Source organism: Rhinolophus sinicus, chromosome 13 (genome assembly GCF_057876585.1).
Source record: "Rhinolophus sinicus isolate RSI-liver-muscle chromosome 13, RSI-T2T, whole genome shotgun sequence".
Classification (NCBI taxonomy): Eukaryota; Metazoa; Chordata; class Mammalia; order Chiroptera; family Rhinolophidae; genus Rhinolophus; species Rhinolophus sinicus.
Window position 1 is genome coordinate 56,635,895 of NC_142513.1, and position 27,610 is coordinate 56,663,504.

General features: G+C 41.5%; 1 protein-coding gene across 19 annotated transcripts in view; it reads left to right on the forward strand.

The window, feature by feature from the left end:
- Positions 1-27,610, forward strand: part of AKAP13 (A-kinase anchoring protein 13) — a 253,883-nt gene that overhangs the window by 194,346 nt on the left and 31,927 nt on the right. For 10 of the 19 annotated variants that reach the window (XM_074317388.2, XM_074317391.2, XM_074317390.2 and 7 more), the window contains 5 exons: positions 3,383-3,511; positions 7,469-7,511; positions 9,862-9,994; positions 16,474-16,648; positions 27,260-27,327. In XM_074317388.2, the coding sequence (XP_074173489.2) occupies positions 3,383-3,511; positions 7,469-7,511; positions 9,862-9,994; positions 16,474-16,648; positions 27,260-27,327 (548 nt within the window). The remainder of the gene's footprint in view (positions 1-3,382; positions 3,512-7,468; positions 7,512-9,861; positions 9,995-16,473; positions 16,649-27,259; positions 27,328-27,610) is intronic. The other 9 variants (XM_019726703.3, XM_074317397.2, XM_074317396.2 and 6 more) reach the window with 1 other exon arrangement.

Genomic DNA, 27,610 nt, shown 5'->3' on the forward strand with positions numbered 1-27,610 from the left:
CTGTTGCTGGCAGAGTTTCTGCTGGGCTCGCTGGGGGGGACGGAAATCAGTGGCACATTGCTGTCCAGTGCACAGGCTTACGCCAGCGTGTAATCCTTTCGCTAAAACAGGGTACCTCATTCCGATGGATAGTGTGCATTTCATGCACGTTTGAATCCTTAGGTCATAAACGCGTTCACTAGCCCCACTTACTCCCTAAGTTAGCGATATGCACTGACTGACGCTAGCTCCCCTTCGTCCCGCCTCTTACACAGCTACTTTTCCCAACCGTATTTTCAATTCTGCACTGCGAGCATGATACATTTTTTTGCAGATGTAAAAATTCTGGCTGTGGAATGGAAGAGTAGGACTTCCGTTCCGTGTGCTACGCCCCTGAGCACCAGGATACCAGGATGATTCTCCATTTGCCGCAGACTCAGATCTTCATTTCCAAATTGCTTACGTGCCGCGTGGCTCATCTCTGCTCGTGGTCATGGTCTTCCTTGCTGAAAGGATCATAATTAAAATCTGCGCAGGGATTTTAAAGCCTAAAGTGTGTGGCACACTTCAAATTTTTTTTTTTTACTTTTTTTTTTTTACTCTTCAAATATTTTAACTGATGTTTTACTGTAAGCACTTTTAGTGGCTGTGTGACCTTGGGCTAGATTGTGAAACTCCATGTCAAGCTTCCACTGTTACACAGGGATAATAATGGGAGAAGGCTTAAATGTGAATTTCCTTAAAGTCTTTCGTGTATTTCCTGGCTTATAATAAGCATTAGTTGTCGTTATGGAGTGAGTTAGCTCAGTGCCCAGGACAGAGCTGGGCTCCACTTCCTCTTACCAGAGTTTACACAACGTTAAAGAAACTAGGACCTCGTTCCGCAGTCTTTCAGTGGCTGTGTTTTATGCACAAGCTGGTCTAGAAACAAAACGCTTTCTAAAATCAATCTCTCTCCCTACTTTCCAGCGTTTACCTTTGCTCCATCTTCTTCCTTTAAGGAAATTAGCTGCTTCCCCCACAGTATTTTCTAGCTGTGAGCATTTCTGAAAAAGGTGTATCCACAGAGCTGTTGCCTACAATGTCTCGGGTCATTTGCTAGATTAGAAGAACAGGCAAACTTGTAGCTTTATTTCTAAGCTGGGATCGGTTTCAAAAATTCATTGATGTAGAGGAAAATACTGAGTAAAGGTGGTGACTCAAATATTTCAGTACCGTTGTCTGGGGTGGAAAGTAGACAGGTGACTGCTTATGTAGGAAGCACAGTGGGTGGGAAAGATTCCTACTTCGTGTCTTCAATTTGCTGTGCTGATGGGGGAACATGGTGGATGCTTCTTGCCAGCTCGGTTTCTGGAAATCAGAGTGGCGCTGATGCGGCCTGCATTGGGCGGGAACATGCCAGAGGGCTGCCCTCAGAGGAACCGCCCTACGAAGCATTTGCAGCATTTCCCCTATTGTATCAGAGGATTAAGTGGAGATGCCCAGACTGCCAGGGGACGGAGCTAACCGTCTTCCTAGAACTTAAGAATAAACTTCACGTTCACTATACAAAATCATTTTGTTTCTAAACTTTTCATTGCTTGCACCCCGAAGGTGCCTACACACCGTAGAGAAACGGCTTGATTGATGGTGTCCCTGGAAGATTTCTAAGCTCCTTAGTGGTGGTAATGTTAGGAGGAGAATTATACCCAGTAGGTGTTTTAACTTCACAGACTTCTTAATGAGATTTCATTTCCCCCTTCATTTTGGGTGATTTCTTATCACAAAGAATGGCATTCACTCGTCCTTGGGGTCATCCTTACACCTTCACTCCTGGTGTGTACGTTGGCCAAGACCCTTATACATGCCTTGATGGAAACCCTACTGTGTTTCCCAGAAAATAAGACCTAGCTGGACAATCAGCTCTAATGTGTCTTTTTGAGCAAAAATGAATATAAGACTTGGTCTTATATTACAATAAAATAAGACCGAGTCTTATTTTAATTTTTGCTCCAAAAGACGCATTAAATTGTCCGGCTAGGTCTTATTTTCGGGGACACATGGTAGCATGAGATTGAGTATTTGCATTGGATTTTGAAATCAGTCAGTGTTGAGAGCTGAACTATGCCATTTACAGTTTTTATGCCCCAGATGTAAAAAGATAAATGATGCACGTGACCCAAGATCAGGGCGCACCTCTGGGAAGTTAGACGTCAGTGCTAGTGACGTTTTCTCTCTGCTTATTCTCTCTCTCTTTGTAACTGTGGACAGTGGGATGAGAATTTATTGAATACATGCATTTTCCTATGTAAGTTCTATTTGGAGAAGGTAACATAGACAAATATATGTCAGAACAAAAATTTAGTCAGGCAAATAGCCTTTTTATATTGGTTTTTTGATTAAATTGCAAGATTGGAATATATTCATAGTCATTAGGTGTGTATATAAAGTCCATATTATGTATACACACGCTTTAATTTCGGGATAAGTAATATCAAAGCTGAGAACAAAAGAAAACTAGGGTTTTGCTAGGTGAATTAACTATATGTGGAAAGCAAGACAGAGGGATTTGGGCTTCTTATCAGGGCAGTGGAGTGATTTAAGTTGATCAGTAAATGGATTCAAACACTTCATAGAGACCACACTGAGGCTGGTTGAGCATTAAAAGGCAATTGCAGGATTAAAGTGTGAGCATTTGGCGACCTGAACCAGGGCCTGGAGCAGTGGCAATAGGGGACAAGTTGATGTTCAGAGAATTCTAGAAGACAAAAGTCTAAAAGGACTAAGGATGCAAGGATGGTGCCCAGGTTTCTATTGGAATAATTTGTTAGATGTTAGGTACCGCTGGCCACATGAAGGAGTATAGGAGGAGGGGCAGGTCTGGAGGAAGAGGGAAGTTTTCCTCTGTACTTGCTCAGTTGGAGCTGCCTGTGGGATGCCCACCCACGGCGAGCAGTGAGGTGAATGAGCCGAGCTCAAAGGAGAGATCTGGCTTGAATAGAGAAAACGCTGAGTCACAAGCATGTATCATATGCAGAAGAAGCAGGAGTATATGAGGAGATTCCAGGTGAGGGAGAAGAGAGCCAGATACAGAATCTGAGGGGTGGGCGCCACTACTCCAGATGGTTTCACTTGGAAGGGAAGACACCCTCCAGCTATCCATAATGACCATGAAAAGTAATTGCCGTTTTCATAATCTAACAAGTATGTATTTGTTGGTGGATATTTTTAAGTTGCATTAGAATTCTGCACATTCAACAATAAAGATGAAAATGTGAATCGATTACATCATTCACCTAGAGACTCTCCGGGCTCTGTCCAAGCCAGTGACGTTACTCTGTCCCACATGGGTTCGAGGTGCCCTTTGCTTTGTCCTGGTGTCATCTGTGCCTGCTCTAACGTGTCCTGTTAACCCACTTCGCAGCCCAGCAGCAGCTGCAGCCCGGAAGGCCGGTCTCCTTCTCCGTCAGCATCTCTCCGCGCCTCCTTAAGTCTAAAACTCTCTTTTCTCTTGGCGCTTCTCATTCCACTGATGAGGAGGAGGGGTTGCATAGTAAGTAAGCAGCTTTGGTGTCCAGTGGCTGCTTTCCAGCGTCTGGCCAGTGCTGAAAATACTGTAGGCTTCGTGCTAAGAAATTGTTTGGGGACTTTTATCACCCTGCATGCTGTCCTTTCTAAACCGTTTGTTTTCATGCTTTGTGTTGAAAATTAATGTGGGTGACACAGTTTTTGTCTTCTGCACCCCACCTATACTGATTAATCCGGTGGCCTGATTCCAGGACACGAGATATCATCCCCGGGCACAGATATCTTCAAAGGCATGAGGGAGGTGTTCCCATCCCACCTCGTACCTTTTGTAATACTGAGTATTGATTTCACAAAACTTTCCATTTGACGATGTAATGTTCATTTTTTTCTTGTTTCACTGATTTTGTCTCATGGGACAGATATCTAGCTGTCCACCTGTGGTATTAGGTTGGTGCAAAAATAATTGCAGTTTAAAAGGTTAAAAATAATTGCCAAACCGCAGTTACTTTTGCACCAATCTATTATTTAAAAGGTAATGCTAAACTTTTTTCTTCTCACCTTTTCCTGCTGTTTTCTCTCCTTTAGAACTTTCATTTTTCAGTCATTTTACTGCCTTGCAGGTTTCAGATTAATATGTCCTTAGCCGATAATCCCTAGTTCAAAAACTTTATAGGGTATCGTATCAGTTTTAGTAAAACGGAAAGGGAATGAACCCCCCCCTTTCATGAAAATCACTGTTTTTGATTGCATAAGATTTCTGTAATACTCTAGGATTGCTGTTTTTAGTGGGAAAACCATTTCTAATATAAAGTTAAATAATAAATTTTCTCAATTTTATACAACTAATACACGTCTCAGGCAATTACTATTCATATGATTGAGCTCCCGAATTCCCTACTGCTTGCTGACCCTAAGTGTCAGCAATATTTAAGTAGTTAATTATTTAATATTTAAATATTAAAATTTAATATTTAAAGAATATTAAGCTCAGGGTGACTTTTTTGCGTTGTTCTTATAGGCAAGTGCCTTAGGTGCAATAACACAAAATTTAGTGATTTTCCTTTACGTGGAGGTCTTATACGTTCGGTACCTTTTCACAATTAAAAGATGTTTGGTAAATAGGCACACAAGAAGATACTCACTTTATGCCAGTTGTAATAGGTGAGAAGTTGTGAAAATCCACTTACAGCTTTGTTCAGAAATTCTGAAGCCTGTTTCATCTCAAAGTATTTGTAATGTACTGGGAAATAGGTCAGCATGGCAAAGAAAACAAAGGTCCCAATGGTATTTCTGCTGTCACTGATAGGAAATTATGACAACTCTGGGTATTCTGTTAATCCTAATGATGGAATCATAAAAGTATAGGAGCTTGAAGAAACCTTTGGATGAAGTATCCAGCATTCCTCGAAATGTGTTCCTTAAACTCAGAAATACCGGTGAGAATTATGTCGGGCTGGGAGAGGAAGAAACAGAAGGGGGTTGGAGCATGGCCACATCAGTTAGGAAACTGGTTTAAGCAGGTTTCAAATGGTAATGTGTACACTGTTGATTACCAAAGCAGCGTTCAATATGCTGTGTTTCCCAAACTTATTAACCAGGTCTCCACAATATGTGCATGACTGTGTATCACATCTCCTGAGAGTAGTGTTCCATGGAACACACTTTGAAAAATATTAACCACGTCCAGCTAGTGGTTCCAACCCTGGAATGGTAATATATTAGGTCTGCAGGTTATGTCATGCCTTTAAAAAGAAGTCTCGTTGCAATAGGCTATTTACCTACTCTAATACCTCACAGGCCAATTTCAGTGACAGGTGTCTTTGCTTTTGTCTGTAATTGTATCATGGAAGTGACATTGAGATGCTGAGATACCCTGAGATGCTCTGAAAACCTCGTGACACTTTAGGAATTTCAGAGGCCTTGGTGGATTCATCACTGTTTCATTTAGTACGATCTTAGTAAATGAAGAGATCATAGTAAATGAAGGAAAATTTCTTCATCAGAAAGATAGTTGGAAATGCTTATAGGAGGCGTAGATCTCCCAGTGCTCAATGACATATTTATTCAGTTTTTAATTTATTTGACGCAAATCTACTGGGAGCCTGTTCTTGGCCAGGCTCTGTGCTGGCTGGTATTTCTCTTCATTATGGATTTTATTTTCAGTTTGTTCGTATGACTGGGGAGTAACCTGCGAGGTAATTGCTTGAGTGTACAGCGGTGTCCCGCAAGCTGAGAGGATGTAATGCTGCTCGTGGCATTCAGGGCTCCTGTGGGTGGAGCAAGTTCTAACACCATATTCTTGGGTCTTGTTTGTGTGTGTAAGGACCGTATTTTGCCGTGTATAATGCGCCCCCACGTTTTTGGCCCAAAGTTTCAGGGGAAAAAAATCTTTTATTTTAATTTTTTAACTCACATTTTTATATGTTTATATTTAGGTACTTGTTTTTTGTATGATAAAGGAAATTTAGCATTCTTTTATTATTACACTTTTAACTCATTAGCATAAATAAAAGAATTAAAAACACTTATACAGATACAGAATTAGTACTACCCACATGTAACGCGCACCCTTATTTTTCCCTCACAAATATGGGCAAAATAATGTATGTTATACACGGCAAAATGTAATAAATTAAGGCAGCCTGAGGTTAAAATGCTGATGATTTCACACCTAGATCACGCAGAGCTGGGGGTCAGATCTTCTTTCCCTCTTACTTGGCTTGTTGTATTACCATACATTATAAGTGAAATAGAAGAACCCCAAATAGGTTTAAAATGAAAAAAACTATAGAACACAGTCTTCTGAAGATTCAGAATTCATTAACTTTCTTATGCATTAGTCCCATCTGTTGGCTCTTAACTTAGTGATAACTACAATTTTGCATTTGTACTCAGAATCTAGAACAATTTGGGAGTTTTAAGAATTTCAAATGCTGGTAACCTGGTAGTGGAACATCTTTAAATCTCTGACAAGTCAAAAGTTTACTGACAGCAATCTCAGAGATCTTTGAAACCAACCTCAAAGGTTTTGAGCAACCTTTGTTTGCCTGGAATCAGACACAGAAAGTATTTCTATCCCTGAGCTCTTAACAATTGGAAACCGTTTTGCATTCTGTGCGTGAGGTCCTCCTTTAAATTAGCTCAAACTTGTCGCTGGAAATAGAATAATAGTTGTGTTTCTTCTGCTTGCTCTTATTGCCCTGCTGACTTAGCCTGAGTTTTTTTTGTTTGTTTGTTTGTTTGTTTTTTGCCTGAGTTTTAATCACCCACTTCAGTTTATGGTCTGATAGTTGAGAAAGGAGGAAGAAGGCCTCTACGCTACTCATTTTATCAGTATCAACCTGGAGAGGATGTTAACGTCTGTGTTATCCTCCACTTTGACACATGAGGAAAGGAAGTCCAGTCATCTCACCCCAAATTAGTGACAGCCCAGACCTCATAATCCAGCTCAGCTGCTCCTTTCTAATCACTAACCCATTTCCAGGAAGGCTCTAGAAAATATCGGATCTACATTGGCTAGATTATTACTATAGAAATATATAAAAGCAAAGTTAACAGCTTACAGAATGTGATGTTTAATTTCCTGTTTTGTATTCTTCCTGTGGCATCATCTCAGGAAGATGGCACATGGGAACTGAACGCTTGATTAGAATAGAAATTAAACATGTTTCATTTAAGTTTGAACATTAGAAAAAAAAAGTGATTTGGGGTTTGTTCAGTTACTTGAATACTGGATTAAATTTTTTTTTCCCCCATGGGACATTCACTCCCTATTGCTGCCTATTTCCAGTTCTGGTTTGGAGGTTTCAAGTTTGATTTTTCCTTCTTCCAAACCCTTGCTTAGGAGGAGAAGGCACCACACACTGGCTTTCAAATGCGATCTCTGCTTCATCTGTGTCACTGTAGACATTTCAAACGTTTATCTGTCCTTCGGGTACAATCCTTTGGTTCTAATGTTTTCTCTGCCATTTTTGTTTTCCAGATTCACGGCTTTTCCACAACACGAGCGCTAATCTGACAGAGAGGTACTGTATACTGAGTTGTTACTCCTCTTTCCAAGATGAAGGGCAGGGAATCCAAAATGTCTTGTGACATTTAACTAAGTAGACTAAGTTAATTGAGCTCATTGGATTCTTCCTTGAGTGATAAATTTGGAATAATGGCTAGAGGTTGTTTGTAATGATGGTTCTATCCTTTTTAAATAATGGCTTCAACGGTTTTCTACTTTTATTCTTTGCACGATCCTAATGATAAAAATTACTGTTTGCATTTGTTCATGTGAGAAGACACGTCTATTTGACTTGTACTCTTTGCTTATGATGATTTTTAATTCCTAAGTCTATCAACATTTTGTTTCATGAAGTGTGTGTGTGTGTGTGTGTGTGTGTGTACATATAATAGTCCCCCCCTTATCCACAGGGGATACGTTCCAAGACCCCCAGTGGATGCTTGAAATCATGGAGAGTACCAAACCCTATGTATACTGTATTTTTCTTTCCTATTCATACATACTTATGATAAAGTTTAATTTATAAATTAGGCACAGTAAGATTTTAACAATAGTGACTAATAAAAATATAGCAATAATGATAATATGTTGTACTAAAGGTTACGTGGTCTTTCTCAAAGTCTCTTATTGTACTGGACTCACCCTTTTTCTTGTGGGATGACACACGCCTGCGTGATGAGGTCAAGTGATGTGAATGACGTAGGCATTGTGACGTAGCTTTAGGAACGAGAAGGGTTAGGCAAGCGCTGAGATACCGAGGTAGTCAATCTGATAACTGAGATGGCTACTAAGTGACTGGCTGGCAGGGAGCGTCCACAGTGTGGGGACGCACGGCCTAAGCAGGATGCCTTCACCATGCTGCTCAGAATGGCGTGCAATTTAAAGCTTGTTTGTTTCTAGAATTTCCCACGTAGTATTTTCAGACTGTGTCGACCGTGGGTAATTGAAACCTTGAAAAGCGAAACCACGGATAAGGGGAAACTTAAATGCACATTCATGCAGCACTGCTCCCTGCTCTGCCAGGCTTCAAAGCTGTTTTCTTCAGTGTGCGTGGCTACGGTACATGACTCTGTGCAAGTTAAGTCAGTTGGTTCTTTACTTGACAACAGGCACAAGATTTCTGTTTTGACTCACTGTTTATTTTTATATTCCTCTTGTCATGTTATGAGATTAAATATTCTAACTTACACATATTGAGGGTTCTGACTGTTTTGCAATTGTTTCAAAGTTTACCTTCTTTTCACAAAGGCATCAGCTGTAACTCAGTGATCCAGAACTCTCAGTATGAATGCTTCTCTTTGCATTTGTGTCATATTTTATTGATGCTCTGTCCTTCCTAGAGCACTGCTTTTCACACCATTTTCCCTTTGTGTTAGTGACAGTTTTATTTTATAAACAGTACTTTATATCTAAATAGACTTTAGCTGTTTATGAGGACACACGGGGGTCTGCTCTCTCTCACTGAGACCCTTGAGGTAAACGCTATTCTTTGGAAAAGTTCTAAATAACTATTCTAGAGCACCTAGGGAACGTAGCATAAATAGATTCCTTTTCTATATAATGGACTGTGTGTATAAGTGCCAAGCATTGTGTGAGGAAATCAATCATTGTGAATTTCCTAAGGTCCAGACCCATCCATCATGGATGGACTTAGGTTTTACATAGGCTTCCTGACAAGTCGACTGATAACATCTGAATCTGTGTGAAACTCCTAAAACGAATCTTTCTGCAGTTGGTCTCGACTGTCCTGCCACTCAGTATATTCCTTCCTGTAACTATATATGGCAGTGTTCACCAGTCCACAGTACTGTCTGTCCAGTGTGCCAAAAGATTTAAAAAGATGTGTCATTTGTGCCATCAGGGAACTTGAATATGCATTTGGTCATAAAAATGCCTTGGTTTGCAACCTTTATTAACAAGCCCGTCATGCCATCATATTCATGGGTTTCTTTTCAAGCACCTGTTTGATGCAAAAAAGTCTGTAAATTGAATGCTATTTTAGATTGAGAAATTTTAGATAAAATAATGAATGAATAATTGACAGCCTCTATTTAACATCAGATCACAGAAAATCCATTACTGACATGTTAGTGATGGTTACTAGGAAACCTGGCCAGGCTTTGGCAGTAGACCATGGGCTCCGTGGTATATGCCCTGTCCTCAGATGTTACTGTAGAAAACCGTTCAGCAGCCTCTGTCCATCTCTTATTCTGTCTCCTGTTTTCATGTGAGCATATAAGCTGACTTGTAGCTAAAGTAACATATGACAAAGATGATTACAAAGATTTACATAGAAAGTGTTTTAGTTTTTAAAAATTAACTTCTGTTGTCTTTTTTAAAACATCAGTCGTTTTGTTTTTATTTAGTATAACAGAAGAGAACTACAATTTCCTGCCACAGAGCCCCTCCAAGAAAGATTTTGAAGGGAAGAGTGGAACAAAAGTCAGTCGTACTTTCAGCTACATCAAGAATAAAATGTCCAGCAGTAAGAAGAGCAAGGTAAGTACCTCAGTGGGCATCCTCATGTGACCACACCCTCTCCCTCCTCCCAGTTGCTGATCAGGAGGCTCCTGTCACAGCCTCTACACACCCAAAAGCTAACTAAATGTTGGGGACACCTGGAAATAAAGTCAGAAATACTCTCTGAGCATAATATTTAAAAAAAAAAAAAAAGGGGCAAGAAAAAAATAGCAAAAAAAGGTAATAACACTAATTGAGTTTTGACCGTATGCTGGGAAGTTTTCATACGTTACCCTATGTATCCTTTCCACAAGCCTGGAAGGTAGCTACCATCTCCCTTTTCTAGGAGTGAGATGCCCCTAATGGGGAACAGAGGTTCCAATCTGGGTCTTTCTGACTTCAAATTTCATACTCTCAACCATAATGCTGAAATCAGTAAATCAGATTTAAAACACAGTGGAAGGATTTTATGCCAAGATCAAGGGGTTGAAAATAGTTCTATTTGTGCTTGAGGGTTAGAAAGATTGTCCCACAGAAGGTAGATCCTTTCCCTAACTGGGAGCGTATTGCACGGATCCTCTTTTGTGCTTAAGATGTTAAAATAACACATGTAAACATTTTTTGTCTAGCTGTTAATTTTTTTCACGCTCATTATAAGAATATTTAACATATAAAAATAAAAAAATAAAAATCACCACACAGATATAACTATTCTTCTAATCTTTTTATCTTTTTATTTAATCTATTTTAAAAAGAAAGGAGGAAAAGGAGTTTACTTTCTTGTACCAATTCCCAGTGCTGGGGAAAAGCTTTCTGCCTCCATTTCCCCCACACACTATTCACCCAACCTCCAACAAAGGAAAGAAACAAGTAAAAACTACTGCAAATCACTTCAGGAGCTCTTGGCAAGGCATCACTGTATATCCCCCACGCGCGCGCGTGCGTGTGTGTGTGTGTGTGTGTGTGTGTGTGTGTGTGTGTGGAGGGGGATCTACATACATACACAGGTACATACTTGCCTACTTAGAAGTAAGGGAGTAAACAAACATGACAGTCAAGAATCCTGTTGTAAAGGACACCCACCTCCTCACACTTCTCCCCCTCAAAAACCAAACAAACAAAAACCAAAGCTTCTTATGCCCTCAGTTAAGAAGGCTGGTAGAAATAGAGCATGTATTATTATTATTTTTTTTACTAGGTTTTGTAAATAGGATCTCTTTCTTTTAGCAAATATGGTTTGCTTGTCCCTCAGAGGAGTTTTTCCACAAAACCTGCCACCAGAATCGTGTTTTCTCTTGACTTCTCCAGCCTAAGTGCGGAATGGACAGAAAGTGGGCAATCAGGAAAAACAGGAGAGGATGCAAAGAGTCTAGCAAGTTGTTTCTAAAATAATCCCATACTTAAGTCCTACCTTCATACTCACCCTTGTTTTACAATTCAAAAGTAAGGGAAAAGAAGGCAGAATGCTGCTTGGTACTCTGCGTATTGGCGGCAAGGCTTAAGGCAGAGCCTGGGGTAGTGGTTAGCATCAGGAAAAGAAATCTCCTTGGAAAGATCAGTGTAAGTTAGGCAGGTGTCAGGAGTGACTTCTGTGGTCCCAGCTTTGTGCTCGGTGCCACCAAGCACGTAGCAGAAGTAAAGCTTATGGTCTTTCCTTGAAAAAATTATCTGTTGGGATGATTTCAACATATCTCTGTTGTTCGTTTCTAAACTGTGGGATCTTTTCTTCAAACCAAGTTTTAATCGGAAGACCAGTAAATAAGTGGCGAGCCCCCTTTGTATCCATCTCTGCAGTGACACCGACTTTCGGGCCAGAATAGTGAATTACGCCACTCATCGCACTGATGAGGCAATGCGCAGATTTGAATAAAACAATGTAAGGCTGAATTTAGAAACCAGAAGCTGACCTTTAACAAAGTCTCACTCCAGCCTTCTTATTTATAAACTGAAGCACAGAGAAGGGTGCTCTGACTTCCAGCAAGAAGTGCTTTTCATTTCATGCTCACCCTTAGACAAAGTCTGTTACTAAACATTATCTTTTTCTTTTTAACTCTTGTAATAATCTCAAAAGCCTGGAGTAGAAGGATGAAGAGAAAGGCCAGGAGAAAAGAAGGTAATTTGTGTTAGAGAGAAGTTATCACTGGCAGAAACTGGATCAATTGGCCTCTTGTCAAAATGACAACAACTCTTTTGCAATGAGATGGTTCCTCTTTATCTTTTGGCTTCAAGATTTAATCTTTGGAGGCTTGTGCTATCTCTGGTAGCAATGGAAACTCAAAAAATTGCAAATCGGTGACCTTGGATTGCAGTTCATTTCACATAATCAGGTGTTTAGAGTATCCCAGTGGCCAAATACATTGAGAAGTTTAAGAGTCACCTTTCGTCATTGTTACTAGCTAACCTTAAATAAGATTGTTTTAGAACCTCCACTAGAATAGCTTGCCCTTTATCAATGTACCAAAAGATAGTAAGAAATAGGGGGAAATAGTGAAGCAACACATTTTTAAGTTACATTAAATAACCTGTCTTTATATGCCATTGTAGCCACTTCAGAGCTTAACCATGCAGAAGTGTTTCATTCTCTGAATGATAACACAAAAATAAGGAAGTATTTTCTTAGTGGGATAATGTTAACTCTACCATTTTTCTTAACTATTGAATAATGATACTTCTCCATTATGTTAAACAAATTGGAAATGTTACTATAGGTGTTATTAGTAACGCTAGTTTTTTAATGAAAATAATACATTTTTATTTCTTTTAAATTATTTTTTAAAGACATACTATTAGAACTCATCTAATCTGCTTTTCTTAATCTTTGTATGATGTAACCATCCCTACTACTTATTTTAAAGGAAAAATTTCGGCATTTACTGAAGATTATATTAAATTGCCACCCCTAAGTCTTAGTAAAGTCTCTAAAAGTGGTTTGGAAATTTCTACTTTCCTTATAAACAATCATGATGTATAGGCATATAAAATAGTTTGTAGTATTAATCTAGATATATTAGTCAGTATGTTAATTGTTCTATTAATTTAATGTATGTGGTAAACAGTTGTTAAATAACATGCAGAGGAGCCCAAAGCCAGCCACTCGGTGGCAGATGGTTTACATTCCAGCGTAATGTGGTTTGCCGGTAGCACTGGGATACATACATGATTTGAGAAATGGAGTTCTGATTCTTCCCATGTCCTTTTAGGAATTAGCAATCATGAGCATGAGTGATTAGTTAAATATATCGAATGTGTTTTTAAAAAGGGGAGAGCCTTTACAGGAAGTAGAACAGGAAGACGGGCTGTTTCTGCTTTTGTCTGGTCGTGCCTTTGAGAGGTAGTACTGTTTCCTGCAAAGTTTCTTGCTGCAGAATGTTTAAGCAGCACTGTGCATAGTGTTCTCGTTCAGAGAGGAAGGGGAGTGCCCCTTTTCAAACCATCCCAGCACACTGATTTTCTGTTTGCTTGCCTCTTTGTAGTCTAGGAGATGATTGGAAATGTTTTAGAGAAATTCTTAGTCTGACTTGAAGTAGACACGTTTGGCTGGAAGAGTTAAATTCCTGCACAGCCGCTAATATACTCCATACCTTCCTAACGAGACGTTCAGCTTTAACGCCTAGTTTTCATGGTCTGTATCAAACAGGACTAAACCCACCAGCCTTTCCAAGGTGCCTACTGGAGTAGAGGAGTGTTTGCAAAGGCTTAAGTCAGTGTTTTAAATCTAATTATTTCACTCAGTCCTTTGATTAAAGGTCTGTGACAGTTGGTTTATTGCAACATGTTTTACAATTGTCCGGAGTGTTCTCCGGTTTTTTAATTTTGTAGTTGCTTGTCGAAAACGGAAGGTTTAGAAAAGTGAAAACTTATTTTCCTTCAGTGTCTGAGTGCAGTTGTTATCTGCGTGTTTCCCTTTAAATACTGGTTGCTTCTATTTTGCTGGCCACAGTTAAAGCACTTTGGCAATTGTTAAACGTGGAAAAGTCAAATTTCATGAAATAGCCGATCATCACTGTACTGTCGGCAACTTCACTAAAACATTTCTTAAGAATTGTACTGCTTTTAATGAAATGAGTTCATTTTGAAATAGGTTAGATGTGTTCCATAACGTCCAGTGATTAAAAATTGGCCCCAGTCCTTGCAGAGTTCCCGTCTTTCAACCTAAGCACAATCCATAGACACTGTGTTTTGGGGAATTAGTTTTGTTTCATTTCCTGTGTCCTTTGCAGCTAGGGTAGTCGCTCTACTGACAGCATTCAAATAGTTAAGCTGTGTGAAGGAAACCAGCCGCCTCAGCCCTCCCTCCTTCCCTTTCTCAACCTGTCTCTGGCTTCCTCTTACGGTTTCTCTAATGGCAGCATCAAGCTGCTGGGCTCTGCCTCTCCTTCTGTGAGCGCACATTTCATGGCATGGGGGTCGAATCATGTCGGTCAAGTGGGGTCGTTTTCATGAAGTGCCCCACATAACAGTGAGATTCATAGGACCAAAACATGGGGAGGTAAGAGCCTGACTTCTTTAAGGCACTAAATTCTAATAAACGCAGAAAGAGACAATGGAGTTTACTGTGTTTGTTTTTATCCTTGGAGGGACTACTTTGAGTCGTTGCAGAGGATGAGGATATTATTTCTTATGTATTGAGACGTGACAATCGTTGCAAGGTTTGAGAGAATAAGTTGCCATAGATTTGTTTTACTCTTGGAGCATGTTTTTTCATTCTTGAGCAAAAAGTCAGATGCTTTTCAGTTTAACATTTTATGCACGGAAAATCCTTCTGCAAAATGTAGTGGGAAAAAAAGACATTACTTGGAAAACGCATTTTTTATTGTTGATTTTTATTAAGAGCTTTATGTACTTGAGTAGATACTAATTTTCACCCAGAGCAATTTCCTGTTTTGTAAAGTGAAGTACAGTAGTTTGTTTTTCTTCCTTCCTCTCGTTATTTTTTATAGTTCCAAAGTGTAGCAGTTCAGCTCTTAGATTTTTATTGTATGTGTGTGTTCTATTAAAAAGGGCCTTCACCGTGAATCAGACTTGGTGAACATTCACCGTATAGTGGATGGGCTCTGAGTAGCAAGTCAGAAGACCTGGGTCCTGCTTTTCATTTGCTCTGTGACCTTTTGTGAGTCCACAAACCTCTTTAGCTCTTGGCTGGAGTGGCGTGAATGGGACTGAGCTTTAGAGTCAGCCAGACCCGGCTCTTAATTCCAGCTTGGGTAATTATTAGTGTGGCCTCAAATACGTACAGTAGTAAGCATCTCTGAGCCTAAGTCTCCTCAGATGTCAAACGGAGATAATAACTAATACTTACGTCATGGGGGTGTTAGAAAATACATGTTAAATTGCTTATGACAATGCTTGGCACGTAGTAACTGTTTAAACGTTTAGCCAGCATTTGTCATCTTTCTCTTTCCAGTTATAAAATGGAAAGCATGATGCCCACCCTACCTATTTCAGAGTTGTCAAATCGGATGGAGTTGTATGTAAAAGGCATCGATTCAGAATGTATGGCATTTATTTAGTAGTGGTCATGACCACTGATTTTGGGGTACCCATTGTCAAGGCATTTGTTTAGATAATAATCATAGTAGTATATTCCCCAGAAAGTGGGTACCCCACAGTTAGTGATTATGGCAGCTGCTAAGGGCATTCTTCCTACCTCGGTGAATTGTAGTTCATAGTTCAGTTGGTTTGAAAGGAAGTTATTCAGTTGATATTGATTAACCAGCTGATGGTCTGCCTAACAGTGCTTCTCAAGGACCTTTTCTGAAGAGCGCAGCTGGCCCACGGTCGTAGCCTCCTAAGAGTAGGGTGCCCCTGGAATGTCCCTGACTGATTTAGCTATTTTATTAAGAATCTAGCACTCATCACTATTCAGCTTTCAGAGTTCCTCCTTCCCCCAATTTGAAAATTGGGCCCAAGTTACTATGAACCTTACAATGCTTATTAGTAAAAACTGAACCTGTGTATGTGGGGAGTACTTAATGTTTCCGGCTAGAGTACGGGGGAAACCTCAAGAGCCGAGCCCTCCCCTGGGATGTGTGAGGGGTGTGCGGAAGTCAGAGGAACCCCAGTAACTTGTATGCTCCCTAGTCATCCTTCCTCCCCCGCAGGCTGGTCCCAGAATTGCCACCATCCTTTCTTCCGCTCCAAGCTGCAGCTGGCCCTGAACCATTTCTTGCTGTCTGTGTGGGCTGTGCTGTGGCTTCCGGAGAACCCTCGGTGGCCCAGGCACCCCCTCTCCAGCATGAGAAGCCTGCTTCCAGTGTTGCTTTTTGGGCATTGTGTGTGTCCGTAAAGGAACCACTGAACAAGCCGCCGACAGCACTGCTGTGCCGGCCCAGCCTTCCCGTGGTTTTTCTCACATAGCCCGACTGCTCGCCAGTGAATAAAAACAAAATTGCCCGGGACAGTCCTCCTAACGTTTGTCCAAAGCATTTGCCAACCACCATCGACCGTACGCCATCTGGGTTGCCCAGGTAAAGGGAAGGCCTTCTAGTGTGCAGTTAACTGTTTCTTTTCTTTGGCAGGAAAAGGAAAAAGAGAAAGAGAAAGTGAAGGAGAAGGAGAAAGATTCTAAAGAGAAGGAGAAGGACAAGAAGATTCTCAATGGCCACTCTTTCAGCTCCATTCCTGTCGTGGGTCCCATCAGCTGCAGCCAGTGTACGAAGCCCTTCACCACCAAAGATGCCTACACTTGTGCAAGTAAGAGACATGCTTCTTTGTAAGGTGGGAACTGTCTTGCCTCAGGAAAGCTCCTTTCTCGTTTCCTGGCCATCCCACCCCTTATCTGTTCCTTGTTTATATGGAGAAGTCGCCCTTTTTATGTCTTTCTTAACACATTGACGAAATAAAATCTAGACGTAGAACATAGAGCCTATATGGTTTTTCAGGCAGCCCTGGTTTCAGACATTCTGTTCTATTGTCCTTACGTCACTGCCTAGCCCAGAAGTCTGTGTCAGAATCAAAACAATTCTGTAGCCTCAACCCCTGACACTACCCAGCATTCCCTTGTCAGGGCATGTATGTGCAGTTTCCATTCTGATACTTTGGTATAAGCGTCAGCCGTCTACCAGCATCGAGCCGTGGAGACAGCCCGGGACAGTACGTTTCCGTGCAGAGATGATGGTCCATATTGACCTGTTGCTGACCTGCTTCAAACCACTTTCAAGCCCAGTCTGTTACCTGAGCACGGGTCCTGGTTTGGATAAGATACCCACCAGTGCAAGAGGGCAGCTAACTGTTTCTGTCAAGAACCCGATAGCGGATGTCTTAGACTTTGTGGCCACCACTGCTGAACCTGCCGTTTTAGTGCAGAAGCAGCCCTCCGTACACCGATGAGCAGGGCTGTACCCCAGTCCAGCTTCGTGTACGGACAGTGAAATTTGAATTTCATGTAATCGTCATGTGCCACGCAATATTACTCTTGTTTTTTTCAACCATTTAAAACTGTAAAAACCATTGGTAGCTCATGGGCCAGATTTGGCCCACGGGCCATCAGTTGGAGACCCCTGCTCCAAGACACTACGTCTGAACGTTGTGTTGTTCCACAGATAGGAAATAATCATACTTGTAACACACACCAAGGTGCGTCAGGGAGGCTGCTCACGCTCAGAATTGGCCAGTCTGGAGGTCAGTCACCCAGAGGGCTGAGGTGGTTATCAGCCCGTTATACCTGCAACCAGCTCGGACAAAATAGTCACGACTTCAGACCCACAAAGCACTTCTCAGACCATGATGTCCTGACATGGCCTTGTTTTCAGTCATTGGGTGGAGTATCCCCTTATGTGGAGCTTACCAAAAATAGTGAAAATGTGAAAATTGTAAGTTTATTTGAGCAGATTCAAAGTTACTGCAATAATAATTTCCACTCACTTGCTTTCTTGGACAGAAGTTACAGCTAACACATAGCCCACAGACTTTCTTATCCACGTTGTGACTTGTTAAGTGACTGGCTTTATCGCTCACATTCTCGTAAAATGACTTTTGTGGATTATATTATCCTCCAAATGTTGTCTGTAGCCCTATTTGCTTTACTGTCCAATTTTTACAAAAAAAAAACCTCACGGCTCTCATCTAAATCTTCATGCATCTTTGTGGGCAGATATCACACATTTTTGCCCTACTTCCTGTGTAACTTACCAGCAAAATGAGGAGTTGCCACAGACGTTTTAGTATGCACATCTGTCATTAAAACATGTTTAGCCTTCTCACATGGGGGATATACGTTTAACATAAAAATTACATGTGTCCTGTATTACACTTACAGAGAGCTCATTCTAGGGCTAAGAGAAGTCAGATTTGCCATTTTCTTGTTTGCTGGTTAGTGATTAGTATTAATATTGTTATTCTTGCTGCCGTAGAGCCATCAATTCTTTGCAGGAATTTGTATAAGTCTCCTTTTCATTTTATTTTAGTTGAAGGTAGATATAACCCATAAGCTCAGTTAATTGAGCACCTGTAAATTTCCATTCATCACGGCATGCTGAAAGTGAACAAATGAGGAACGTTGCCACTGCCACACATCCCTAACCCACTTTCCAGGTACCTCGTCTTCCCTCTGGAAACCTGCAGTGTCACATATAAACGGGAAGCTTCCCTTTATATGTGACATAAAGGCTGAGTCGGTCTTATATTAACTCCATATTATATTCGTCTCCCTATTAACTCCATTTCTCCTTAAGTCAACATGAAAGAGCTGTGAAATTTTCCTCCTTTCTTCCAAGGAGTCACTCTGTGCACCCTACCTGCAGGGTGCCCACTCGCCCGTGTGGTCTAGGAGGAAAACAGGGAGGCAGCGTATTTCTTGATTGGCAATATGAAGCTGATATTAAAGGAACTTCATTGGTAAAGCATACTGCACACCTGCTTTCTGCTATAAAATGTAAAAATGTTCGATGAAATAGATTCTTCTAAAAAATTCATACATAACTGAGCCTGCAGAAAGGAAAATCCCTAAGGGGACTCACAGCAATAAAGAGCACCCCCCTTGCCTGGGGACAGGATAGGTGGCTTCAGGGCACACGGTGAGAGCTGGAACCTCCATGCTGAAGGGCCCAGGAAAACCCCACCCTTGCTGGCCCTTCAGAAGCAGCATGGGAATTTACCCTCGCCTAAGACCCTGAGTGAGAATTCTGCATCATATACGGATCTGGGGTCCAACTTTACACCATCTGTGTGTACTGGAACCCCAAGCTATGGAATTCTCACTAGAGGTTTAATGCAACCCCAATCTGCGAATGATGAGTCCCTGAGGGACCCCAGCTGAGCACGTACAGAACTGCATTATACAGTCTGTTTGACACGACAGGGTATCTGGAGGTTCCCAGAGGAGGAAAACAGTCCTCTAAAGCTGAGGCTGAGCTTACAAAAAAAACCAGGAACAAAATCCATAGAGACCAGGTGAGGAAGTAAGCCACCATGAGGAAGAGTTAGCAGATGCACGGAAGAGAGGACATTGAGAATTATCAAATAGTTAAAATGAATAGACTTCCTCATGAAAGATTACGACATACAACTAGCGGGTAGATTTGAGAAACACCTGAATAAAACTTTAGGAATAAAAGTAGGTCTTTGAAGGATCTTGGAGATTTTTCAAATAGTTCAGTATTCTGTATCATTCGTGGATTGTTGTGATTTATATTTGTCTGTAAAGGAGGAAATGGCTTTCCCTGTGTCATTTGCTTTAGTAAGGGGAGCGCTGGGTGAATTTTCTAGAACATCTTGATAACTTCAGATGGGATTTATTTTTTACATTTAACTATCAGTTTCTTGCATAAATGAAGATACGTGATGTGATAAGTACTAAATATTGCAGCGGTATTTAGCACCTCACATCACATAATTTTTTCTTATTAGTGGTTGGAATAATTAGAGGCACCTTTCACAAGTTTTATACAGTGGCTTATAAAAAGAGTTCTCAAAGTATAATCCTTGGTACTTACTCATTGCAGCATTATCACAATGTGGAAAAATTAAAAGGAACTAAATATTCATTAAAATACGATTTATTAGCTGGAATATTGGGCTGATACTAATAAGAACAGGACAGATCAAGGATTGGTGAAATTGTCTGTAAAGAAACTGGTAAGAAGTTTGTTGGGCTTTGTAAGATGTCAGGTCTTTGTTGGGACTACTCAACCCTGCCCTGGTGCAGGAAAGCGACCCAAGACAAGACATACAACGTGAACATAGCTGGGTTCCCGTAAAACTGTCTTCTCAAAATGAGGTGGGCTGGATTCAGCCCACGGACCGTAGTTTGCCAGCTGCTGGGACTAGACCTGTGGGTACAAACAGGTCACCAAGCCATTTAGATGAGATGCAAGGGCCATAAATAGAACTGTATGTGTGATCCCAATTTATAAAAAACAAGTAAACAGTAATTATTTATGTAAAATATACAAGAGTATCTAAAAGCATGTACCCCAAGCTGTTAACAATTTGAAGCGATTAGGAGAGGAGAGATTACTAAGTTTTTGTTTTATGCTTTTGTGTTGTTTGAATTTTTTAAGACTGACTTTACATATGTTTGAGTAAAAACAAAAATGTCAGTCTTGGGTCACTGACAGTTTCAAAGGTTTTTCTGGTTATTTGTCAGCTGGTCTCTGATGAAAGAGCGAAATGTTAATATTTGATTCAAGAATTTAATGGACAAACAGCAGAATTATTACTGGAAAACAATCAGCTTGACAAAAGACTTGAGGAGAGTTGCTCTATCGCTGTTACTGGTAGCACAGCTTGAATAAGAAGTGCAGTCAATTCCACCAGCTCTCAGTCCTGAATTGTGCTGTATTTATTATTGGGAGGTTTAGGAATGAAAGAGATGGGAAAATCTCTTTTGAAGACCCAAAAAATCTTTTTCTTTTTCTGTGTTTTCTGTAGAGAACAATAGGTTTAAGACTCTTTTATTTATGGTTATAGTGAATGGATGAGTCTTTCTGTGACTAGTTCCAGACTTTTCAATTTAAATTCAGGTTGGAAAAAGTTGGCTAGTTTATGTTTGTGTGTTTCGTCATAGACAGCCATTAATTTTTGTATCTGCATTATTTCTAAGTTGAAACAGTTGAATTGTATTTCCCTTGATTTTATTAAGTGTTATTCTACACTGGACTGTAATGACTTCCAATTAAACCTGCCACTGGCGTATGACTGATTTGTCAGACAGCAAAATTGTGCTCTATAATGTACAAGGAGGCATCTCTCTCAACCACAGGCCTCCTACACCCGTCCTTGTTTGCTTATACCTCTTCCTGTTAGACACACATAGAAGTGCTCTTTCGCTGGACTTCCTCTGTGATAAAGCAGAAGCTAGGGCGCCACGCACTGATACTGCTTATGCTGTCAGTGCAGTGGGTGCTAGGGCCCCCCCACCCCGAAGAGGGGCCCTGGGGCACCTCTTGGAAACGTCTGTGGCCCAAGGCTACTAGAGCAGCACGTGGAGAATCACTTGTGCGGGGTCTGGTCCTGATCAGGAGAAACTAGATGTAGGAGGTTTGAGACTCGTAGACTGAAACTTCTGTGTAGTAATTAAATCGTCTAATCGATGGGGCACTGGTTGTTAGGATGTGTTTTGTGGAAGTGGTGTTTTGGAAGTTCCACCGATTTTTTAGTTTATGTATATTTTAAAGTAATTTTCAACCTGCATAAAAAGAAATACATACGATCAAAGGTGGAATCAAATTTTAACACCAACATATTAACTTGAGCTGTCAGCTTCCCTGTTTGGTTTTTTTCCTTCCATCTCTAGCTCAAGAATATAAAGTGATTGCAAGGCAAGCCATTAAAAAAAACAAAACAAAAAAACAACAGCTAATATTTGTGCCTAATTATTTATGTGAATGAAGATACTCTCTGTTATATACGCAAAACTAAATACAGAACTAAATTAGATGCTGAGGTAGATATGTGAATTGAAAGTATATGTACCTCAGATTGCTCATGTTTGAATCCATCAACACAACTTCATTGTTCTAATTTACTGACTTTAAAAGTGAAATGTTAAAATTTTAAGTCAAAAAATCTACACTAAATATATTACATACTTGATGGCACGGGATACAAGACTTTTATTTCATTTAAGACTTTTTAAAAAGAAAACCAGTGAAATAGCAGATTGGCTCCTACGTGGTTCTGTGCCAAGTGTTTGCAAGTAGGATGGGACTTCTTTGGTATGACTTGTGAATTTTAATATTAAGTCACCCAAGGAGCCTATTTCTTCTGGAAGCAAATTATTTCATGGTGTGCATTGCGTCGTTGCTAGAATCTTCTCTGCTTAGAGAGTCAGTCTGGGTCAGCGACCGGCCTAACATCCTGTGCCAGCGGCTCTTTGGTTGACACTACACTTGATCTACCTAAAATGTCACAAGCTATCTTAGTTGTACCTGCTCAGCAAACACAAGGAAAAAGATGGCCTGTTTTTGAAGTTTAAACTGAAAGAACCAGACAGCAAAAAGGAAGTTGAATAGGGCCTTACTGTTCCCCATTTGTGTACCTAAGGGTCAGAAATACGTTTTAAATTTGCATACCACCCCACCTCAGAAACAGACGTGGCCCCCCTCAGCTCTGCTTTGCACCCGGCTCCACAGGTAGTGTTGAAATAAGTGCAACACTCAGCGGTGGCATTCAGGTCTGTGTGTGACTGTGTGCGGCTGCCACTTACAGAAGAAGCGGGGGGTGTTTCAAAGCTTGAAAGGAAAAGAACAATGTGTAGTCATCTTCCGAAAGGAGCAAAGTAATAAAGTGGCTGGTTCTCTTCAGCTTCCTGAACCACAGAGCCTGCAGTGAGGATTTCTGTGTATGAAGCACCATCTGTTACCTTGGCAGGAAGTGGCAAATATGAGTAATTTGGGGACTCAGAATCTTGTTTCCCTTCCCTCCATCCCGTCATGTTGAGGACCTTCCCAGTAGTCTCAGGAAACGTAGCATCCCTCCAGCTAACCATTTACCTCCCAAGAAACCCTTATGCTCTTAGCTGCCCCTTTGGTTGAACATAACTCTGTTGTTGACCCCTGAGCCTCATCCCCCACGTGGCCGCTCAGGCACTTGTCACTCGTGACTTAGAAAGACCAGGCACATGGTCCATCATGATGGTGTGTTACGATGGCCAATACTGATTTGCGCCTGTCTTCCCATGTCTCTCGTCACTTTAATATATCTTCCTGCAGGCAAATACTGAGCTCCAGCAGGATAGAGTGTTTGAAAGCAAACCAATATCTCTTGACTCCACAGGAATCAGAATCATGGGGGAGAGCTGAGTCCCGTTTGGGGACTTAGGGGGAATGGTCACGGTCACGGGCAGTAGGAACAGCCAGGAGCAAAGCCTCCATGGAGGTCCTTGCAGCCTGCTCCTGAGGTGGGGGACAAAACAAACCAGAACAGTGAAAGCAAAGACTCAAGTGCCTTGTCAGGACTCCTTCAAAATAATTTAATTTAGAAGAAACCTGGCAGGGTTTGGTTTTCTTTGGTTTTGTTTTTTCTCCGCCCAAACGCTTTTGACTCTTGTAGGATCAGGTCACTTTAATGGGGAAAGGAAAGGAGTGTCTTTCCAGTTCTTCCTTTTTAGTTATGTAACGCTTCCCCTGAGTGGTCAGCTGTTCTTTCCAGCTCCACAAACGTTGTGGTCGCTGGGATGCTTGCGGAATCCTTCAGAGTAAGCGCTCTATTAAGCTGGGGTTTTTGCATCTGGCCAGTGGTTCTGTTTTGTTTGCTTTAAACAGATGTAAAATGATACCGAGATTATTGTTGATTTATTTTCTGTTGTGTTAGCAGCTTCTGAGTACTTTTGCGGTAGGTTGTTTCTCTTGATTGAAAAAATAAACAAGTACACCAGCTGCACTGTAAGTAGGAAACATAAGGGTTTAGAGATGTGTGTGATGGTTGGCTTGTGCTTTGGGTTTTACCCCGAAAGGCAGCTCTCGAGATAGATGTTTTCCGACATTCAGAGCTCACTGCTTATAGGAGATAGTAAAATACTTATAATTGATTGAAGAAGTTTGTTGTTTGGGGAAAAGGAAGGTGAAAGAAGAGCCTAATCAATAAAGTCAATTCTTACTCAAGCACAGCACTTGCCTTCCGTTTTATTTTTGTTCATTTTCGTTATGAAAACGACTGTTAAGTGAGCACGTCGGCTAAGATGATTTGACTCTTTTCTGTGGCTTTCCTCTTGTCCTATACATCTGCACTGTGGTTGTTACACCAGCTCCCAAGAACATCTTATGTGCTTTCGAGTCTGAGCTCTATGTCTGCAGCCCAGGTAGTGTCTCATGCTCCCCAAAGACATTTCACAGGAAGTTGCAGAAAGAATTCTGGAGCATGTATTTCTAAGTGGCTCCTGTGTATGTGGTTTTTGTTGTTTGTTTTCTTGTAGTTTGCTTGGTTAGGGCTGAAGTGACGGGAAGAAGTTGCACCTCTCTAGCCTTCAGTAAGGTAACCCCTCACCCTGCTGTGTCTTTAAGGATCACAGATTTTTCCTGGCTCGAAGTTGCCGCTCAGCTCTGTGGCCGTGAGCAGAGTAGTCAGAACTTTTCAGCGTGTATCCTAATGATGACCAACGGATCGGAAGGTCTCTTATTCGGCGTTCTGACTGTATAGAGCCCAACTCAGGGAGGCGAAGTTCCTGTAGTCGGCGGTCCTCGTCTAGTCACGTCAGTCCCTCTGGCCTGGCCACTCCCGTCACCCTTCCGTAAAGCCGATTTCCCTTAAGTTGGTCTCGCTGACGAGTGGTTTTATTTTTCTGATGAAAGAGAAAGAATATATGGTAGATAGCAGTTCACCAAAGATTTGAGTTGGTTCATGGCAGAGGTTAAAGGGGAAAAAAAACCAAATGTAGCAAAAGCTAGATGACAGTTCCCAGTCGGGTAGGTTTTCCTTCGTCTTCTTTTGTCTGATGCCTCCTTATAGTGACAGAAGAAGTTGAAGTCTGGGTTGTTTGCTTTTAAGTCCAGAGGAATCTAATTAAGAGTCAGCTCTGTTCCCATAAACCACTCAGCCGAGACCTTTATGAAGAACTTTGAAAAATGAAGGCATATTGCTTATTGCTATGAGGAAGTCTTTTTTTTTTTCTTTCCCATAATAAAATAAAAGGCCAGATGATTCTTTGCTGTCCCTAACAACATGGCGTGGCTTGTGGCAGGGAGCTTGACAATATGTTAGATTTGTCTGCGATTCTTGTGCTCTTGGGAATTGTCTATTTTCCAAAAGAGAATAAAGTTTTAACCTCATGACTTTGGCTGATGTCAGTGGGGACAAAGATTGTCAGTCACCCACGCACACCACTAAAGCCATCGCCGTGAACCCAGGCCAGGACAGCTTGGTCACAACTTGAGTGGTTTTCAAGTAGGTGCTTGAGTTTGTTAAGCAGACATCCCACGCGAACCATTTATCACTGGAACTCGTGACCGTATTATAGAACATATTAAAATTTCAACTGGGTTGTAGGTTAGGGGACATATCTCCATTAACTAAAAACAAGTGAATTTGTGTGAAAAGGCGTTTACTAGCAGCACAGTTTAAATACCATGTCTGCTTTTGTGATTCATCCATTGAAGTTGTCTTTTAAATCTCAAACACTGGCCTGAGAACTTGAATTTGCTGACGTCTGTTTAAAAGCAATAGCACCACTCCCTCAGAAACTGCCAATGCTTATTTATCTGCAGGGTGACGGAAGTCATTGGGAAGAGAGAAACAATGCAGCTTGGCTCCAAGTTCTGTCCACAGTCTGCCAGTGGGTCATTTTTACAGATCAGAGCTAGTGGTACGTTCCCACGCAAATCCACCACCTCCTGTGTTGCCCACAGATACCGGTCAATAAACATTATAGATGTAATGTTACTGGTGTTCATTAAAACAAAAGAGAAAATGCACTTTGTGACTGGACTGTAAGACAACCCTTCCAGAATCACAGACAGAAGGAACTTGAGGGGAAACGTGGTGCCTCCTTTCATTTTATAGACGAGGAGACCGGGCCCTACAGAGAAAGGACTGCTCAGCAGAGCCAGGACCCAAATCTAATTTACTTACAGCTGTACTTATACCCCTTCTAGTGTTAATAGGATCACGTACTGTAATCAAGGTTATGTCGGGGCACTTGGCTTGAGGTAAAATAGACATCGGTCTAACACACATTGCATAGGTGCCATGAGCCAGGCGCTGTGCTAGAGACTTAATTGAAGATCCAACAATGGTTGAAGGCTGTCTGCCTGGAGGAGCGCTCAGTGGAGGAGAAAACCATAGGGTAATGACAGTGCAGTGTGGCTGGTGGCATTAGGTAAGAGCCCTGGGGACCAAGTAGGCATCACAGGAGTCACTGCTGAGAAAGGAGTGGGGCAGGCCTTTGGCATCTGGCATCCTGGCCGTGTCCATTCTTGCAGCCTCCCCTCCCCATCATCACTCCATTCACACACACCCCCATCCACACGTGTGAGCTGACAGCCGCTTGGCCCATCATGAGAGAGTCGATACTGGCAGGAGTGGCAGTGCGCCCGCAGTGTGTATTGGGCCTTACTGTCTCATGAAGGGGATGGGGTTGGTTTTCTTAGGGAGCCTCTTCCTGGAGAGGCAGTTGTCCTTGGGCGTCCCCACAGATAGACGTTTTGTTTGTTTCTATTTCACTCTGGCAGTTCTGTATTGTGGCTTCATAGCAGCAGAGAGAGCGGCTGACGCCCTGGCGAGGCACGGAGGGCTGGGTCTCCGCAGCAGTGGCCCTGGTCAGGAAGGGGTGGGAAACAGGTGTGCAACAAAATCGGGGCCTTGCGAATGGGCGCCTCTGCTTCGTCTTTCAGGAAGTCTCCCGCTGTCTCTTGTGTCAGGGCTCCCAGAGGGCCTCCAGATCCTTCTAACGACCTTCCTTCTGTGGCTCTGGGCTCAGGGTGGGTGGCAAAAAGCCCAGGGTAGATACGATCCAAAGTAAAGGGATAAACAGGTAGATTTTTCAGCTTCACACTCTACCTTTGATACAGCCATCCACGTTTTCCAGCCCCCGGTACGGGCTTTATTTCTGGGTTTATTTGTGACTTAGATCACACATTGGCGGCAGGCACTTCTGGTTTCACTGTTAGTCGCCTCTCAGCTTCCTGCCTGAGAAGTTCCAGACTTCTAGTTTTTGTTAATCAGAAATCTGCTCTTGTTTCTTTTCCTCCAAGTGATATCACATGCCAGCTTCCTAGAAGAGGACTGCAGTCTGATTTCTTAGTCACATTCTCACATGTGGGCGACTTCACTTGGAAATCCATAGGCTTCGGTGGCAGCGGAAAGTCAGAATCTAGGATCTACTGACTTTGTTAACGTCACCTTGGTTTTTGTTTTTTGCTTTCTTTTCAGATTGCAGTGCTTTTGTCCACAAAGGCTGTAGAGAAAGTCTGGCCTCCTGTGCAAAGGTCAAAATGAAGGTAAGCTGTTTCTGGCGAAACCAATAAAATCCTGAGTCCTGAGAGCTCAGGTTGTGGTTTTAGTTTATTTTAATAACTTGATATCAACTTTGAGACCACAATAACCAAAACGTAATTTTTCTCTGAAGTGATCAGTTCTCTTCTTAACACAGGAAATGTGTTCAGAACTTTTCCATATAAATATGCATTTCTCTTGGATTTTAATATCTTTGTGTTGCTGTTCCAGTGGTTTTCTTGTTAACCATGTCTGCAGACTTCCTGCTGTTCATTCAGGACCATGAGT